A 20,400-nucleotide genomic window follows, 5' to 3' on the forward strand; every position below is an offset into this window, starting at 1 on the left:
TTGTAAATCATGTTGGAATGCTTCCGCCATACATTTTTTAGTCGCCGCCGCATCGTCATCACCATCTTGCTTTAGCTTTATAAGAAATTAGTTTGACTTGCTCGCCACTATTTTGCGGTAGGTCGCTACCCTCATTTTTGGCGGTAGGTCGCAACCCTCTTGCGGTAGGTCGCGACCCTCTTGCGGTAGGTCGCCACCATTTTGCGGTAGGTCGCTACCCTCATTTTTGGCGGTAGGTCGCGACCCTTTAGCGGTAGGTCGCCATCCTCTTGCGGTAGGTCGCGACCCTCTTGCGGTAGGTCGCCACCCTTAGCGCGAGGTCGCCACCCTTTTGGCGACTTTTGTGTGTCTAAACTGAGTCTTACAGGTCGCCACCCATAGCGTTTGGTCGCCACCCTTTGGCAAGAGGTCACCACCCTAGCGGTAGGTCGCCACCCTTGGTGTGATCGTCCCTTTTCGGGACTCAAAGTGCTTTGGGTTCCAATGGCCAGTTGGATTACCGAAGCGGTGCTCAGTAGAATGGGCAATTTGTACCCCACACATCGCCAACGAATCCGGTTGTTACGTGGGCTTTTCCGGGGCTAACTTAGTTCATCGTGAAACTTGTTTCACTTTGTAACTAAATCGCGCCATCAGGAGCTTGTCCCACCCAATAACAAACCGCTTATGGAAGAGTCTTCCAAGTTTCACAAAACTTTAATGGTGTGCCTCAATTCACCCACTCTTTCTCTTTGATCCGATTTGCTCCTCTCTGTCTGAATCAAAACCAGTGAAGACAATATAACTTCTAATACCAACTTCAAAATAAGAAAATTAGGAAATACAACAACTGAGAAGGGAATCAAATGAAAGATGAAGGAAAAGTTTGAAGGAATTGGAAAAATTTGTTGGCCAGCGATCTTAACCATAGCAACGCTTTACTCGCCAAACTTCCATGGCCAAAACAAAACGTGCCCACCAGGCGCCGGAGTAAAACGCGCTTACTAGATTCCAACGCCAACGACATTCTCTCGCCGTCGAACTCCATCGCCAAAGCAAACGTGCTCGCCAGAATTTGCTCACCGCCTAATCGAGATTTTCATCCGAAGCTTCGATTTCATAACATCTATGACCAACCAACGCACTCTTCTTGCCGTACAAGTTAAGGCAATTATTGTAACACTCCCTCGCCATCCTCTGGTCCACCTTCAGCTTTCCCACCTTTCCACTGCTTAGCGGATACTTGACCGCTAAGTGGGCTGTCGAAATTACAGCACAAAGGCGATTCAATGTATTTCGCCCAATGATGACATTGTAGGATGCTACCACCTGGAGAACCAGATACCTTACCTTCAAAACCCTAGCACACTCGTCTTCCCCAAATATTGTGTCTAGATCAATGTATCCCCGCACCATTACTTGCTCCCCCGCGAAACCTACCAAGGTTCCCGCGTATGGAGTTAGACCATTGTTAGTTAGTCCCAACTTGTCAAATGCATCACCATAGATAATATCAGCCGAACTACCCTGATCCAGGAGTACCCTTCTAACGTTAAAACTGTTCATCCTTAACTGCACCACAATCGGGTCGTCCTTATGAGGCTTTATCCCCTCAAAGTCCGCCATCGAGATTGTTATGTCAGGGTGTTCGAATCCAAAAGCGACCTCATGAACGGAATTAACGGCACGAACATGGCGCTTACGCGCTGCACGAGTGTCGCCACCGCCGCCAAATCCCCCGGCGATGGTGTTGATGGTCCCGACGGGCGGTCCTGAGTGTTGAGCGAACGTGTCATCAGCCCCTTTTGTGGCGATAGCCGCTGATTCTTGCTTTTTCTTGCCCTTAGCGTCCGCTCGCTCCTCCTCCCGCTTGTGCGCTTTGTTTTGATCGCCACCATTGCGCCACTGGCCTTGACGATTTCCTTGATATCCCGCCCGAATCAACTTATCAATCTCCCGCTGCAAAGTCCAACAGTCATCCATATCATGCCCGGCGGATCGGTGGAACTCGCACCACTTCTTGGGATTGGCGTCCCGTGGCTGATACTTTGGGGCCTCCGGCTCATCCACTAGATTTGCGTCGCTTGCCCCTCGGAGCATATCCGATACATCTGTGTTCATCACCATATCAGTTTCCTCCTGCTGGCGATGAGACTTAGATTGCCAAGGCCGACGTTGTTCATAATCATCGCGCCGTGGATACAACTGTTCCTTGGTCGGTTTGAATACCGACTTCCCCTCACCTGGCCTCTGCTGTTTGCCGTCCCCCTTATCCTCGCCGCTCCTATCTTTTTTCACGCGCTTGGGCGACGTGTCGCCCTTTTCCAACTTCGCGCGCTTTCTTTTGAAAGCGTCGTCCTCCTCGTCCAGAATATAAGTGCTGGCACGAGCACGCATCTCTCCCATCGAGCGCGCCGGCTTACGTGTCAATTTGCTGTTCAACCCTCCCGGCAGCAAACCGTTTTTAAATGCTAAAGCACAAGCTCGAGGCTCCTCGTCCTCTACCTTTACCGACGCCGCGCTATACCTTGCCATGTACTCTTTCAGTGACTCCCCTTCCTGCTGGCGAATATTGTATAGGTCATTGATCGTCACCGGCTGATTCTTATTTGCCGAGAATTGCACTAGAAACTTGGATGAGAAGTCACTGAAATTTGAAATCGATCCACGCGGCAAAGTTGTGAACCACGCCATCGCCGTCGATTTGAACGTCGATGGAAACATCCTGCACTTCACCGCATCTGACGCCGCAATTATCACCATCTTCGTATTAAAATACAGAAGATGATCTTTCGGATCGGAATCTCCGCCGTAAGAATCCAGAACTAACGTTTTCATGTTATCCGGGATCGCCACATTCTCAACATCTTCCGAGAACGGACGGAACTCAGCCACGGAATCTGCTTCTCTGCTTCCGTCATCTCGCTGCTCGCGACGGTAGAAATCTAACTGAGCCTGTAGATGCTCATTCCGCTGCTGGATGTTGCCAATACTGCGCATCAAATGGCGCCATTGCTCCTGTGTCACCGCCGGCTGTTGTTCCGGAGCAGGTGAATTCTCTGGTGAGCGCTCCAGAGATCCTACCTGTGAAGGCGATGGAGGAGGTGGTGGTGATGGAAGAGGAGAAGGCGACTGTACTCCTGTCGTTCGTACCGGAGAATCCAGGTCCACCCGATGAGGCCGTCGAGGCGGCGAAATCCGCTGCCGCATTGGTGAATGATGCTGCCTCCTGCGTCGAGTCTCCATCCAAACCAGAAACGATGCAAACTCGATCGGAGAACCAACACTAGTCACAGAGTCAAAATCGGAAAACCAGAGAATTGCCTAATCACAATCAGAGGTAACTTCATGCACAATCAATCCACGTGAATGGGAGTAGAAAGTTTACAGTCCCCACAGACGGCGCCAAAATGTTCTGGGAATGAACATTGAGGGAAGGTATAGTACCTAAGGGTGGAGAGATTGTGCTAGAGAGAGAAAGTAAGAGAGAGAATGCTGAATTTCATGTGTTATTTTATCAAATGAGCCAAAAGTCCTTTACAATTGATAACTACCTCCTATTTATAGAGCTTGGGTACTACCTATTGGGCCAATTGGGCCTCCAAGATCAAGGCCCATCTGAAGTCCAGGGCCCCGCCTCAGGGCGGGATACATGCTGGGCGTTGCCCCTCTAGGGGCTCGCCCAGTCCAATATATATATTTAATTACCCATAAACACATTCCCACAGTTGACTCCGACCGAAACTTGTAAGACTTGTCTTGTTATAAACTAACAAAATATTATATTATTCAATTTAGAAACCTCAAATGTTTATCATAGAAGGTCATCTTAAATTTCATAAAAGAAGTTCATCTTAAATCAAAAAAATTTAATGTGTGAGATGTGAATTGTGAATGTTAAAACCTTTTTATTTGAAAATAGGTACACGATAGATACGTAGATTTGAGTTTGCCTGTTTTAATTATGACTTGGAAGTTTATTTGAACATTTCCGTCCATAAAAAAAGTTGTATATTGAAGTTTTTTTAATTAAAGGAGTGTGTTGAAGTTGAAGTTACGCTTTGTGACGTGATTGGAAACACAAGTGGGCACATGCTTAAATTTGTAAAAAAATCGTATTGAACTACGTATATTAATATTAATGTTACATATCATTAAATATACTAATTAAATACCGCTATGTACCGTATGCCAGATTTGAGGAAATAGTATACCATGACCCCATTTGGAACTTGAGTGATGTCATCGCAACGCAAAAACAAACAAAATACAAAATGGGTGAGAGAACTTGGTAGGTACATCACAAATGGCACCTACATGTTCTGTTTGGTTAAACCGGTCAACAAATTCACTTCATACACTTTGCAACTTTTGAACACTTCATAGTTCATACACATTGCTCATTCTAAAAGTGACAATTCAATAAAGAAAAGAAAGTGTGTCCCTCAATTGTTAAGTTCCGCATGAACGCGTGTGAAATGGGATATGGTCTTTTGGGAGAGGTAAAATAACTTGTCAACTAGGCTAAGTCGTCGGATTTCCAATGATCAATCCAATTTCTTTCTATATACAACAAATCAATTTGGCTTAACATATTAACACACGCAATGGAACCTTCCTCATATCGATCGAGTGGACCAAGCGGTGAGAGATGCTTCAAGATTTTTAATTGAGATTCTAAGGTTTATTTGTTAATTAAAAGAATCAAAAAATTAGCCTGGTTGAGTGAAGTACTACATGATTTCATATATGACATGTTGCACATTTGAACTCTTGTAAAGATAACTAAGTGTTTTTCAAACAAATTGGAGAATAATTACTTTATTGAATGAAAAACAAGCATCAACAATTACAAAAGATAAGTTTAGCTAAAAAATAACTAAAGCTAACTAAAGATGAAACTATCTAAAAGATAAAGTTAAGATAAATAGTATCAAAAATGTAATTTGATTATCTAAACTAAAATTAAAGATAAAATAATGGCTAAAATAATTAACTCAGCTACTATTTCCCTTAATTTTGAATCCTGGAGTTTTCATCTTTTATCTCTTTCAACATTTATGTCCCTAACTCTTTCTCTTAGTAAGAAGTAAATTTAAATCTACTACTTTCTAAACCCGACAAACTTTCACTATCTTAGATTAGAGTACCACTAGTATTGATTTCGCGCTATGCACGGATGAAATAAGAGCGTACTTTGTCATCATCCATCAAACTTTTTCATATTTCTTCTCTCATTTTTCTTTTTTAAACACGTATATCACTTATTTAAGTTTTTTTATTCATGTTTACATTCCTAAAGCCTTTTTTTTCTAATTTGTTATGCTTTGAATCAATATACTAAAACCATTTTAATCTTCGAGATGTATATACAAAAACATAAATTCAATTTTTTTTAGTTAATTTCCAAATAAATCATTTAAAACTAATTGATATAATTTTTTATGGCATATTTAATATCATTTTAAACGCAAGATATTACATTCATTTTTTTTTATTTTGCAATATAAAAAATAACCATAATTATTAAAAAAAATTGTGAGCATACATTCTAATGGTAGAAAGGTCATAATTAAATTTTATCAATTATTCTAATGTCATTAAAAATTATTTAATGTCAAATTAATACAGTGTTTATTTTTAAAAAAGTCACAATTGACTTTTGTTAATTACTCTAATGTCATTAATAACTATTAAATGTGATATTAATACATTAATTATTTTTTAAAACATGATATTATTGAATAATTAAAATTATTAAAAATTCATAAATTATAAGTATGACATCATTTACCTACTAATTATAGTATAAGAGAAAAAATTTATAAAAAAAGACATAGAATAAGGGAGTTACGCTTGTCGAAGTTGCCACTTTTTAGTTTTGAAAATAATAGTATATAGTATAGGATACGATATGATTCAGCCATAAATTTTTGCTTAAAAAATTTCAAAAATTTGGTTGTCTAAGTCATGGAATATCATAATGTAATCTTGAATTTTTGTTCCACACATTAGCATCTAGAGACTAGACATGGGGTGTTTATTTTAAGATTAAAATTTTAGATTTTTCTGTTGATTTGGTTTTAGGTATTTTTCTTTTCTTTCAGACTTATAGTCACCGTTGGACATCAACCACTCAACTACCTAAACCCACCCACTCTTATAATAACCCCCTTCTTCTCTCTTCCTTTCCCACAATCCATATTCATCACAACTCCTTCACCATTCATCAAGACCCAATTCTGATACATTCCTAAGACACCCTTTTACAAGAACAACGAAACAAAAGGAGTAGCAAAACAATTGGGAACAACATGGGTGAGAATTTGATGATGGCAAGGTTTGTGTTAGCCATCTCTGTTTTATGCTCTGTTTTTCTAACATCCTCTGCTCAAACATGCAACTCACAAACCTTCACCAACAACAAGCAATTCACATCGTGTCGTGATCTTCCTCACCTTACCTCGTACCTTCACTGGACGTTTGACCAAGCCACCGGAAAGCTTGACATAGCTTTCCGCCACACCGGAATCACCTCCACGGACAAGTGGGTCTCGTGGGCTATCAATCCGAGCAGTAATCTGAATTCAGCTATGGTGGGAGCTCAGGCTCTGGTGGCGATTCCGCAATCCAGTGGTTCTCCGAAAGTCTACACTACCTCCATCGCCAACTACGACCCCAATATGGCAGAGGGGAATATCAGTTACCCTCACACGGGGTTGTCGGCGACGTATTCGAACAGTGAATTGACGATTTATGCAACGCTCACTCTTCCTTCTGGAACAACCTCTTTGGTTCATCTCTGGCAAGATGGGGCTGTATCTGGGTCTACCCTTCAGGCCCATGCCCGGGGGACTGCGAATCTCCAAGCCAAAGAGAGCTTGGATCTTGCTTCTGGCACCACTCAAGCTGGATCAAGTGGAAATTCAGTCAGAAGAAGGAGAAATGTGAGTGCCTCAATCAACAATCTTCTATGATCTGCTCTGTTTTGTTCTGTTCTGCTATGGTTTTTCTCAAATTGATTCTAATAGTTTTGATTTTTTTTAGGTTCATGGAGTGCTGAATACTGTGAGCTGGGGGATCTTGATGCCCTTGGGTGCTGTAATTGCGAGGTACTTGAAGGTGTTCAAATCTGCAGACCCTGCTTGGTTTTACCTTCATGTTACTTGCCAAACTGCTGCATACATAGTTGGTGTTGCTGGATGGGGAACTGGTCTTAAACTTGGTAGTGACTCAGCTGGAATTGAGTATTCAACCCACAGAGCACTTGGGATCACCCTCTTTTGCCTTGGAACCCTTCAGGTATGAATAAATGTTCTTAAACCCATGATCCACTGAGATTCAACTCTTATCGCTTCGATTCGTAAAAATATTGTTACAATGGAACTTATTTAAACTTATGGTATTGGATTTTCAGGTATTTGCTCTGCTTTTGAGGCCTAACAAGGATCACAAGATCAGATTCTACTGGAACCTTTACCATTGGGGGATCGGATACGCCACCATAATCATCAGTATTGTGAACATCTTTAAAGGGTTTGATGCAATGGAGAAATCTGTAGGGGATCGCTACGATGACTGGAAGAACGCCTATATCGGGATTATTGCAGCTTTGGGTGGCATTGCTGTGCTTTTGGAAGTTTATACATGGATCATTGTGTTGAAGAGGAGGAAATCAGAGAACAAGATGGCACATGGAGCAAATGGGGTCAATGGTTATGGTTCTAGGCCACAGCAGGTGTAGGGTAATTAAGAGGCTGTGGATTTTGGCTTCTGAATTCTATATACATGATGAATTTTGATGTTAGACCCTTTTGTATATCTGCTTCTTCCATGTGTTGAGTGCATTTAGGATACTCCAGTTGCTTAGTTTTTTTTTTTTTTTGAGATGATTCTTTCTTAGGATAGTGAATTCCTAGGGTGTGGTTTTCTCCATGCTGTTCCAGATGATAGATATTTTGTACCATTTTCATATTTGTATTTATTTATTTACTCTTTCCCAATACCTTCCAGTTTCAACTTTCAATTACCTTTGTTAAGTCCTATCTTAGGGTAGGATGAAGGCCTTTAATTTGGTCAAAAGTCCTCTGCTTTAGCACGTACAATTTGGTAAAGTTTTCTAAAAACAACAACAAACACTATATCGACTTAAATTTCTTTCTGACACTTCAATTAAGAGTACAGTTCTAGAAGAGTATAAAGAGTACAGCTTAGATTCCATCTACATGACATGACACATTTTGGTGAACTTTGACATGGCCAAAATGATGGGTGCATTGTGTTATCTATTTCTCATATTCCTCCCAAGATAAAAACGGCATCTGATTGTTCAACAGTATGTTTTTCTATCTATTTTTGAATAGTAAATTATGCTCTTTTTTCCATTTTGTAACACGCTTTTCAAATTTAAATATATCCATAAAATCAAATTTTCACTCAGATATTAGACATAACAAGATGTTGATTATGTTGACTTGTCTTTTGTTCGCCGTGAGGGTAATTCTGTTTCTGAGGTACCGCTTCCAATTATTCTGTCATGGTTTGATTGGAATGTTAGGTTCCAGACGAGGTTATCAATTTGGTTCATGCTGATGTAATGGCTTCTATGTCTGTTTTGGTTAATATAATTGCAGTTTCCATTAAAAAAAATGTTTACAAAGTGTTATGCAAATAGACTATTACAAATTCTCTCTTTTCATACTCACCTTCCTCGAAATTTCTTTATATCAAATAGCATTACTTTATATCCCATGTTCCACTTTTTCGCTGTTTGAAAACCAAGCACACAAGCAGACAAGCATGCCAACTCATTTTTTGAGAAAGGTTTGCAATTTAAAAATTATATTCGTATCTGCCAATATTTTTTATTATAAGATTGTGCCAAGAGGCAGCAACTTGTCATAAGATAACACAAAAGAAGGAAAAGAACAAAGAATCAATGCATAATCAAGACATAAAGCTCGCAATCTCATGATGCATGCATGTGAATGGATAGCTTCTCTAAAGAGAGGATATAAAATCAGCCAAATCAACAACGAGTAAGACAACATTAAACAATGGATATATTTTAAAATACATTGCAATACTAACTCATAAATATCTAAGAATGATTCCATCATTACTTTCTCGCTTTATGAAGGGGATTTTTTTCATAAACTACAGCGAGTTGGAGCATCATTCAGTTCACTTTAGACACTTGTTTGAGAATTAGAGGACACATTACATGCTAGTAATAATTTGGCGACAAACAAGGGATTTTATAATAGGATGCACTTCTTGAGATGATTTAAAATGATCATCATTGACTACTTTGTTTGGAAATTCACACAAGAATTATAAAAATTCTCAAGCATTTCTACCAGGTACATTTTATCCCCAAGCTGAATTTTATTATTTGAGAAGCTAAATGGCAACAGGGAAGGACTAAAGGCAATTTCTCCAGGACATTCATTAACACTAAATTTTTCACACCATGTCGCGAAGGGCATCAACAAATGCATCCTTCACGAAGGGGTTTGAAGCAGCTACTCTCTGAGCTGTTATGTCAAAATCTGCACCAGACCTGAAGCAAACCGAACATACGATGTTGACATAAATATGAAAATTTTGTACATATCTACCTATGCAACTTCCTGTTTTGTAGTTTTCTATACTGATAGTTAGTCCAGCCAATAGTGCATAAAATTTGCCACAAACAAAAATGCATGTGAGCATGTGTACAAGAGAGAGTGCATGCAAAGAAAGAGTAAAATGGACTATGTACCTAACGATACAGAGACCATCTAGAACTTCATACATATTCCCTTCTTTAAGATTAAGAATAAGGATTATCTAAGCAAAGTTACTTACGGATCAAATACAACACCTCCAGCTTCTCTAACAATGACAGCACCACCTGCTACATCCCTGGAAAAAGAAAGGGGGCATGTGAATAGCATAATCACAATGTCCAAAATTTATACAGGAGAAACTCATAGTCTCATACCATGGGCCACCAAAGCCAACTTCAAAGAATACATCTAGCCTTCCACATGCAATTCCGCAAAGATTCAGAGCACAGGAGCCACTCATTCGAAGAGATCTCACCTGTCATAGAAAGGGGTTGGTTATGGCAGAGTCAGTTATATCACTTTATTCCGAAAGATTCCATGGCAAGTCTTAACTTTACCTTGAAAAGCAAGCTATTGATCCTATCGGTTGACGCATCTAGAGTTATCTTGTCACGCTTAGTTCCAGCCTGCTCTTTCAAGAGAAAAAAAACTTGATGAATTTCAAATTTGTATTGATTCAATAGGCAAGATGTCGGGAACCTGATTCGATAATTTTAGTCCGACTTCAACATAGAATTCCAGAAATTATGATTATCTTACTAAACGTATGGATTTTAACGCAAATAAACACAATAATGCTGGTAAAAAAATACACCTATGCTCAGTGGGATACAACTTAAATTAGGCCGAGTAAGCACAAGTTACAATTTAGTAAATGATCGGTTTAATTGTGATATGTAAGCAGTTTCCTAAGATTAGAAGTTTAGAACACCTAGAAAACAAAAATTTTACTTCCAGAATTAAATTAGTAATACTTCCTTCAACAACACACACTTATTGCCAAAATGAAATGATATAATTTTTTGTAGATTTTAAGACTGCAAACAACATTGGTACGGATTAGAAAGGTTAGGAAATGCATATCTAGCAAATATGCTTAAAACTCAGAATATTTAAGTGGCAAATAGCAATCCAGTTGTAAGGCTCTAATCTAATTGTCTGCCCTAACACACTTTCAAATCATTGTAAAACATCTAAATATGGTGGAGTACTTAAATTCTTTAAATTCATTTTTAGGCAAGTCACGGACATACAGATAACTGATTATCAGCCAATTCTATGGAGATAGACATTCTTCTGAGAGAGTTACTACTTTATCAACTGTATAAGAAACAAATAGAACAAAAAAGGGTATATTAAGAAGTGAAATTAAGGTAGTGAAGGTACATGCACTGATCATACTTGAGAACTTTCTTTTGTTTAAATAAAAAAGAGTGAGTATTATGACTCAAATGGGTTCAGCAGCAATGGTCATGATGCAAGATTGTGCAGTGTCAAATTGAAAAGAAAATGCACTAGGCACTGACATTTAAAATGTTATGCAACTACACATGTAGAAAGTTAAGACACAAATAAGACAGGGAGAGGAATCCACTTCATTGATGTAAATAAAATGAAAAAACAAATAGATTTCACATAATCAATTATAACAGGCTTGACGCTGGACATACCTCAGTTGCAAGAAGAGAGCTCATTAGTTCAGTCTGTGATGATACTGCAAAATTCAAGGCTTAGGCATGACATCTAGATTAATAACAAACAAGAGAAAGATAAAGAACAGAGAACAAACCTTTTATAGGGTTCCCATTCAAAAAGGCACCTTGTCCACGGACACCAGTGAACAGCTACAAATAATAATACCAAATTTCAATTTGCAGACTTAACAGGAGTGGAAACTAAGAATATTGCAAAATTTATACCAATTTTCCTAATTGAAACTTAAATTATACAGTCATATTCCAAAATTAATTACTTCAATGTGTAGTCTCCAACACGTCTTTCTGATCACATCAAGGTTACCAAAAAGAGTGATCATATAAGAAGACACGAGAACCATCGATCAAAAATTTCCTGCAATATTCAATCTTTTCCTGTGTATATATTTTGCCAGTATCCCAAAACCAAAATCCAAAAAAATACATGCAGAGTTATATTTTAACATTTAATGATATTTTGTATATGTTTCGAATTTCAGTAAATTTTAACAGTTATTTGGTTAACCACTTATGAAGCATCTTCAAGGGGGAAGATATCTCACCTCATTCATTATCGGATTGTACACAACACCAACTTCAGGAGTTTTTCCAATTGTAAGACCAATGGAGACACAAACAAAGGGGAACCTATCAACAGTAGTAGAATTACATCTTATCAATATGGAAATATGTATACATCACTATCAGCTAAAACATTAGAGTTGAATATTACCCATGCACAAAGTTAGTAGTTCCATCCAGGGGATCAACAATCCATGTGGGATCATCTGTAAGTTCTGTAGTGCCAAAAGCAGCTGTAGTTTCCTCCCCAATGAACTAATAAAAACATAAATATAAATAAGCCTAAAGAAATATACACCAGCAAGGGGCGAGAAAAAAAGAATAGCCATCCATTTTTAACTTGATTATATATAAGGTTGATTTGTTTAAGGGAGTTCTGAATCAACCTTGTGAGTCGGGTATTGCTGCTTGAGCTGAGTAAAGATGAGTTCTTCACATGCTTTATCAGTTTCAGTGACCAAATCAACCTGTGCATCACAACAAAAGTAAAAGACAGTAGGTAAAAGGGCTATAATCTTTTATCATTTATGTGCTGCGATAATGCCCATATTTTACTGAGATCCTACCTACATGAACAGAAAACAGGAAAGCATCCTAAGCTTCTCTCTAATTTTTCTCCAACATAGCCATGTCATAGTGGATGCTTGTTGTGACTTGGTTGGACATGTGATGTGATATGCATAAAAGCTTAAACATTACTTACTAAGTGTGTGTTTATGTTAGCTTGTTCAATGTGAGACCTTTTTGTAATAAAAACGATAAATTACAATTTTTCCCAAAAATGTAATCAGAACCAAAGGCCAAACTTTTAGTCCCTGAACATTAGACTCATTTTAATTTGATTCATGCATCAAAAAAAATTCCAAACTGCACTCCTCACCATACGCAATCGCGAATCATGATAATAACACCGACCTCTACTGATCCTACATGGCAAAGTTGGAAAGTAATTCCATGTATATCAGGCAGGGATTAGGGACTAAAATTCAATTTTATGATGATAATCAAAGACAGTGAGTAAATTATTTTTCTAATTAAGTCGAGGAAAATGAAAAATGATATGCTTGTTTTTAAAAATAACATTGACATATTTAATGTAGAAAGAAATGAAGGCAGAAAGGCAAAAACAAACACTGACCACTCCTTTGTGCTCAACGTGTTTTGTCTGGTAGAACCCTTTTCGAATAAGCTGAAACACATTCATTCATACACAGTATAATAGAATAGATAAGTAAACTATGCGTGCGAAGAGAAAAGAGGAATGAATTAACAGTGAGAATTGAGAAAGTTGAGATGAAACTGAACTGACCTCACCAGCTTTCTGAGCAGCGTCGATGGCAGATGCGAGGAATGCCTTTTTTGATTCTGTAGATGAATTTCACAGCCAATGGAGTTCGCAACAGATCAATGATCGAGAAATAATTGACTAGTATGAGAAATGAGAGAGAGAGAGAGATTGAATTGTACCTTCGTCAACCGCCATTGTTGTGAGAGAAAGGAAGGTGCTGAAGAACGTGATGAGATGGTAGAGGCTGTGCTTTCTTCGTGACTTTCGCGCACTAGCATATGGATTGCAGCATGTTCGTAATGCCAAAGGGAGCGCTGATTTTATTTTAATAATTAATATTTATTATTTCATTTTTTCCTACTACTGTAAATGCATTCAATTTACCCTAACTATATATATAATGTTAACAGATTTGCAAATCAAATTATAGGTGTTAAATTTTCATCAATCTTGTCTTCATGCATTGTGATACATTTTCATTCAATCATGTATTCATGAATTATGATATCTTAAATGGGCTTTATTATCAAACTTGTATTAATGCTTGATTAGATACATAATTACAAATTTACAGTGAAAATCAGTTAAGCTCTAACCATAACAGGTAAGAGATCTCTTTATAAGCCTTAGAATATCATAAAGAGCTTATATGGAGGAGGAGCCTCAATATTTTCGGATTGAAAATTACTCTTACACTCAAACATTTTTTTTGAAACATAAAGAAACTTAAATGATCCTGAAAATAAGTATAAACTGCATCTTTTATTAAAAATATTTCTAAAAATAGAAAATCAGTTATAGAATTATTAATAATTGAACTAGCAGAGTGGTGAACGGCATATGGAATATGCCAATACTATGCTGATGCGTTGTTTAGATTCCCTGCCACACTTTTCCAATTATAGCTTTAAGGGACCCCCTTTTCTTGGACTGCTCTATTGTTGCTCATGAGAAGCCTTAAAAAAGCTACTGAAGAATACTATTTAGATCCCAGAAAAATATCGGATAAAAAAGTTAGTGAAAATGAAATAAAAGAGAAAATTTATGTAAATAAATCATCACTCGCTACTGAAAGTTCATCAAAGTGACGATCTTCTAGCAAAAATCTAAGCGGTAGGAGGGAAACTAGTTTAGCGGCTAGTGGTAGCAGTAGAAGGCACCATACATAAGTAGAAAATATTAGTCAAACATATTTGTGAAGGTCAGATTACTGCATATAATTTATAACTCACGTGGCAGAAAGGAATGCTTTATTGCTTTCTAATACCTGGAAAACCATGGACCGCGTGTAAGCAATTTATTTATCTAATATTTTACAGGAAGGTTATAAAATTACAGAATAAAAGCATCCAAATCTGTATGAAGTAATAGTCTCATCTTGATGAAGAAGACTAACAGAACTACTACAATACACAGTTCACTAAAGTGAAATGCCACATTGCAACTCTGCACTTGCAGCTCAGACAGGTTATTCCCTAAGTTCAAGAGCAGCAATTTCCTCCATCACTTGAGCTTTATCAGCTTCAAACTGTTCATCCTCTGCAAAATCAAAACAAATATGTGATCATGGGAGCTTAGTCAGCTTCAAACTGTTCATCCTCTGCACAATCACCATAACAGCACCTACTAATGATGGCATCACTTACCTTTATCGATTTTGAAATCGTCCAAAAGTCTCAGAATCTTGCTTTTGTTTGCAACGAGTATGCCCACAATATCAGCTGGTTTATTTTGGTTAGCAGCAAATAGCTGTTTGGACAAGCAAATATCAGTAACGGGCCGGCACTGGTTAAGAATAATCAGGTTCCAAATGCGTGCTGCCATATAATTAAAGTACCTTGAAAACATGAAATGCTTCTAGCTGTATGCTCTTGCTGGACTCCTGCAGAAAGAAACCCGCAATGACCCATTAAATGGTCACTTTCACACATCTATCTTGAGTTCTTAATTTTCATCAGAAACAAAACTTGAGCTTAAGTGTTCAGTTTTCTAAATTTTGATGCTTGGACAAGCTGTAACTGTAAATTCGTAATAAGAGGTTCAAGCGCTATATATTTTGATGGAACTAATGCACTTTCACATGCTAAAGTAAAAACAGCAAAAGGGTAGAGGAAAGGAACACATCAAAGATAAGTAATAATTCATGTCATTAAGCTTTATATAAATTTTTGAAAGACCATACTCGTAGAAGATTCATCAAAATCCTCATGTTGTCTCTTGAGCTCACATATCGAGTCATTACAGCTGAATTTGAACGATCAAGTAACATATCTCCCAACAACTGAAAGAGAAAGGAATCGACTTAGCAGTTATCTATACATCACCATAACATGAAACAACAAAATAAAAATTGCGATAATAGTTCATTCATCATTGACATATTAATTATAACATAAAACTGCAAGGACCAACAACCAAACGTCACATGGAAAACAAAAGAAATCATTGCACTAGCAACATAATTGTTGAATAGTTGTGATGGATATTTTATTTTTCAATAACATAAGGTCAAACAATTTGCAGGCAAACAAGCAAATATTTCTCAAACTCAAAGTTTTTGACAGGGAGAATTTCTAATGCCCAGTATGGTTGCTTCATTCAGTTTTCTTACGAATTAGCAAGTTACAATTAAGATAAAAAGCTCAATTTATATAGCACCTTGACAGCTTGGCGCCTGGTAATATAATTGGTAGACTCCAACAGCTTAGAGTTATATTCTGCAAAAAACTGAAACCGGCCGCAGCGAAGTTAGAGAGTAGTTGATAAGTAATTGACATATAACTTATTAAATAAACCAGATACAATAGAACACATTAAGATGAACTGACAACCAAATGATTGTACGCAAGCAGCAGAAACTTTCAAAATAAATCCACTAGTAATATTCTAAATCTTTATTCCTAGACAAGGAAAAATTAAAAGCGCGTGTTTGATAATAGTTAAGAAAGAAAATGAGAGGTTAATAACCAGAATAAAAAAATACGAATATATCTAATAGAAAATGTGTACATCCATTGAAGAATCAATTTCCAAAAGTGGATATTCTTATCTGTATCAGAAATCTACATTTAAAAGTAAAGAAACAAAAACTATAGATCTAATAGGAGTATAGGACCACACCAGATGAATGGAAAGAAAAAAAAATTAAAATAATAACCAGAAAAGGAGGTTATAAAATTCTTTTTCTCAGATATCATAATGTAATTCCGTCCAAAATTCATTACAAAACTAAAATCTTGATTTAGCTCATGCTCAATAAGCAACAAATTACAAGCTCATATATAGGAAAGAACCTTTATCAATAAAGGAAACAAATTCAGGCATGTTAAGCAACAAAAGAATTTAAGGATAAGAAAATAGGTGTGAATGTGATGTCAATAGACAGTGTATGTATTAAAATTGTGATGCTACTTTATACTTAGGTTGATGATGAACCTACCCATTCATAATTAGTAGAAAGGAATGCAGCTACAGTGGATTTATGTCTTGTCAAGAGTTCCTGAAAAAAAATAAAACTATAAAACATTGACTCTGCTGCAAAAATGTGTTTGGCACAAAATAACGAAACAGTGATCATAAAATTCTTTCCGATGAAACCCACCTTAAAAGTTGCTGCAGCATCTGCAGCTATGTCGAAATTAGGAAGTTGAATATAGTCGAAAAACTTCTTCATATGAGGTGAGTTCAGAACATATCTGATATAAAAACACGAGCAATTACGGTATCAGTAGAGGTGGAGAAAAATGTTCCACACCTAGGCCATTTTCACTTCAATAATACAGCACCCTTCTCATTTACGACATATCCCTCAGAGGTACAATTAAGTGGAATTATATGAACTAAAGGTGCCTATATATGACCAGAAGATGTTATACTATTCTACAACATAGATCACAGCACTGACCATAAGGATTGTGGTTCTAGCAGTCATCATTACAAGCTGAAAACTTGATAGTACGATTTATGAAAAAATAACACAATGAATTTATCAGCTTAATTTTCCTTACTGTGCAACAATCTGGTGTCTTATGCACTCCCTCAGCATTGCGCCGTAGTGTAAAGCCATATCTGTGTTTTCATAGCTAAAAATGGCATCAGTTAGTCAATTGTATACTAGAATCAATACAAGTTAAAGCATCATCTAGTGACAAGCACAGTAAGAAACATATGAAATCCAAAACACAGCAAATCAAGATATGAACAAAACACACGAGACAAAACTAAATTTGAGCTAAAAATCATAAAATCTGGTAATCAGGGGAATGGGATAATCATGTCTTGACACTTGGTAAGAAAATAAATTTTATATTTCCATTCACTAGATCCAGCAGAAGAGTCCACCACACTGGTTTCAACACAAACACCAAGCAACCAACATATTGATCCAATGATTTCTTACCCAAGTATCAAAATATCCAAAAGATCTATATTTTTCTCCAGGAAATCAGATGCAATCAACTTAGACTGAACCGGTTGCCTTTGTAAATTTGCAACCACTTGAGTGGCATCTTTTCTGGCCTGCAAAAGATATAGTCTCAACTCTAAACATTAGCAAATACAAAATAACCACAGTACAGAACCGAGATAAATATTCATATGCCATTCCAAGTTCCAACCCTCACCCAGATGATGCAAGAATGCTAAAATCCTATCAAGCATACCCGTCCACAAAGGCTACAAGTAAATCTAATATCATGCTTATTGAATTGCAAATATATGGGGCTCTCTAATTAAATTCCTTATTACCTCCAAATTCAATTTTGGAAGAAATTTGATAAGCAGTGGGAGCACGTTCTCTTGGAAGAATTCCTGAGTCAATTGTGCACAAGCTTCTGAAACTGGTTCAGATTCACTATTTCCATAAAGGATTGACTTTAGCTCCCTGATATTTTTACACAGCTCGGACATTTGCTGTTAGATGCATCACAAGAACATATTAAACATACATCCAGTAAGAATGGGCGACATTGCTGTCATACACAGTCAAGATCATATAAAATGACTAAATAGAATTGATTCCAGCCGTTTCATTTTTACAACAACTAAGTCTATTCTCACTAAGTGGGTTTTTTTTTTTTGAACGTCACTAAGTGGGGTTGGTTACATACATGTATCATCTTACACCATAGTGCCCTGTCATGTATAAGCTCATAAATAGATCATTCACTTCTAAACCTCTCTAAATGATTTGTTTGCCTTATAGCTCTTGCTGTTTTATTTTTGCTTACACAAGTTTTACTTTCTTACTGCCCTATATGATACCCGATGGCATGTCAAGCACGATTACACCTAGTCACCTACATGCTAGTTTAAGTTTTCCTTGCAAAACCAAAGACACAAACAGAATTTACACTGAAAATTTCAGATGGATAACAAGAAGGAAACTGCAATGATAAAGTATGATAAAAGAACAACCAAAAATTGAAATATTTAAAACAAATTACAGCCTACTAGAGCCATTAACTGCACAAACCCAAAACTAATTGCAAATTGGCAATAGATAACTGTTCTGATAAGGCACACCACTGATATCATGTTTGGATCAGCTAACTTTTTACCCATAATCAATTCTCGCACCCACAAGCTACTTAGCGAATTAGAGAAGCTTCTTCACGTAATTGAATTTGATTTAAAATCAATTGTAGAAAAATTTCTAAATATGCTATAAGAAAAATATTTAAAAAAAGCATCACAACACAGAGGAGAGTGTATTGCCTACTAGAGCCATTAACTGCACAAGCCCAAAACTAATATCATGTTTGGATCAGCTTACTTTTTTTCTCATAATCAATTCTGGCACAACACTAATATCATGTTCGGATCAGCTTACTTTTTTCCCATAATCAATTCTCGCACACACAAGCTACTTAGCGAAGCTTCTTCACGTAATTGATTTTGATTTGAAATCAATTGTAGAAAAAATCATAAACATGCTATAAGAGAAATGTTTACAAAAAGCATCATAAACAGCACAGAGGAGAGATTATTGTGATTCACGAATCAAGCATCAGAAACTCAATGCAACGCCATACACAAACGCATAGAGCTGGACAAGATCACAATCATGGAAATGAAATTTTCGAAAAAAATGCAGGAATGAAGAGATAAACAGGGAACCTTTTCTTCGCGCTTGGTTTCGCGGGTTTCGGGAGGACGATCGAAGAAGAGGAGAAGATCTCTGGTCTGGCGCACGATTTCAACAGGAGTGCGTGGCTTGGGCTTGAAGAGACCCTTCATCTTCTTCTTCTTCTTCTTCGAGTCCCACAGACCGGTTAGGGTTTCTGATTCTCGTGGAATTGGGAGAAGGAGGAGAAGGAGAAGGAGAAGGAGAGGGGTGAGTTTTTGGTTTTTTTTTTTTTTGTGAATTATTGATCTTATTTTTGCTTCCGAATTTTACGGAAAAATCATATGGTGATGGAACGAGAGGATAATCCACACTGAATATGCATTCCTGATACGATCTATCTGTTACAAGATTCAACTTGTCAACACAAAAATAACAGACAAAATAAATCTTATTCTTTTACCTCTTATAATATTATCTTCAATTTATTAAATTGTTTATCTTATAATATTATCTTCAATTTATTTCTTTTTTTTTAATTTGTTAAATAGTTATCGCACCATCGGCGCACATTTGACATTATCTTCTAACATGTGATAAAAGAAAGAGCAAAATCAGTAATGTTTTTGTTTACCTTATCAAACAACCAAGTCGTCCTGACCCAAACCGAAGACAAAAACACAGTTTGTTGGGACTCATGAATAAGTCTAGTTTTAGAGATGGATAACTTGATGTGTTAAATTCGGGTCCCAAATTAAAAAAATTGGAAGTCTGACCTCTCATGTATACTAAGCCACCTGGCGTTTCGTAAAACCTAATTTTCACTTATGAAGTTGTCATCCTCTCAAGTCTCAAAGCCAACATCCTCTCAATTCTCAAATCTAATTCGCTTGTCGCCTCAGTCTTTCACAAAGCCGCTTATCGTCTCTTCTCTTTTAAATCAGCGGTACCATCACAAAGGTAGATGATCTCCTCTCTTTCTTGTAGCCGATCTTTTGCTTATGAGTTTCGATGCATTTGAATTTTGATGCATTTGTTTTCCTAACTTCTCCTTTATGTTGTTTTCCCCTCTTTTCTTCTAGCTAGCACCACCGGCCCACCAGAATCAACACAACTTTCTTTTCTGAATGAGCACCACTTTGACAAAAAAAAAGAGAGCACCACCATTACATTTTTACAAAT

At 37.1% G+C, this 20,400-nt stretch overlaps 3 protein-coding genes across 4 annotated transcripts; 1 reads left to right on the forward strand and 2 right to left on the reverse strand.

Moving 5' to 3' along the window:
* The first annotated feature begins 6,135 nt into the window (after positions 1 to 6,135).
* LOC130726319 (cytochrome b561 and DOMON domain-containing protein At4g17280-like) lies at positions 6,136 to 7,984 on the forward strand. Its single transcript, XM_057577568.1, has 3 exons — positions 6,136 to 6,926; positions 7,027 to 7,281; positions 7,397 to 7,984. The coding sequence occupies exons 1-3, from the start codon at positions 6,294 to 6,296 to the stop codon at positions 7,721 to 7,723; spliced, it is 1,215 nt and encodes a 404-aa protein (XP_057433551.1). The 5' UTR covers positions 6,136 to 6,293; the 3' UTR covers positions 7,724 to 7,984.
* A 1,023-nt stretch (positions 7,985 to 9,007) lies between these two features.
* On the reverse strand, positions 9,008 to 13,484 carry LOC130726320 (inositol-phosphate phosphatase-like). The gene is made up of 12 exons (XM_057577569.1): positions 13,334 to 13,484; positions 13,176 to 13,231; positions 13,005 to 13,055; positions 12,253 to 12,333; positions 12,018 to 12,121; positions 11,848 to 11,932; positions 11,380 to 11,434; positions 11,261 to 11,304; positions 10,148 to 10,216; positions 9,965 to 10,065; positions 9,829 to 9,885; positions 9,008 to 9,541 (listed from the first exon to the last, which is right to left on the reverse strand). Exons 1-12 carry the CDS (start codon positions 13,347 to 13,349, stop codon positions 9,445 to 9,447), a joined length of 816 nt encoding a protein of 271 aa, XP_057433552.1. The 5' UTR covers positions 13,350 to 13,484; the 3' UTR covers positions 9,008 to 9,444.
* Positions 13,485 to 14,387: 903 nt separating this feature from the next.
* LOC130723513 (putative MO25-like protein At5g47540) lies at positions 14,388 to 19,632 on the reverse strand. 2 transcript variants are annotated; one of them, XM_057574587.1, is made up of 11 exons: positions 19,272 to 19,630; positions 17,901 to 18,065; positions 17,554 to 17,672; positions 17,162 to 17,236; positions 16,756 to 16,849; positions 16,594 to 16,653; positions 15,813 to 15,881; positions 15,337 to 15,435; positions 14,992 to 15,036; positions 14,801 to 14,903; positions 14,388 to 14,693 (listed from the first exon to the last, which is right to left on the reverse strand). In XM_057574587.1, the coding sequence occupies exons 1-11, from the start codon at positions 19,389 to 19,391 to the stop codon at positions 14,623 to 14,625; spliced, it is 1,020 nt and encodes a 339-aa protein (XP_057430570.1). In that variant the 5' UTR covers positions 19,392 to 19,630; the 3' UTR covers positions 14,388 to 14,622. The 2 variants fall into 2 exon arrangements, with proteins under 2 accessions (XP_057430570.1, XP_057430571.1); XM_057574588.1 differs by lacking the exon at positions 14,388 to 14,693 and adding an exon at positions 14,718 to 14,754 and having other exon boundaries at positions 19,272 to 19,632.
* Between the last annotated feature and the right edge of the window lie 768 nt (positions 19,633 to 20,400).

The sequence above is a fragment of the Lotus japonicus genome, chromosome 6 (assembly GCF_012489685.1).
Source record: "Lotus japonicus ecotype B-129 chromosome 6, LjGifu_v1.2".
NCBI classification, from domain to species: domain Eukaryota; kingdom Viridiplantae; phylum Streptophyta; class Magnoliopsida; order Fabales; family Fabaceae; genus Lotus; species Lotus japonicus.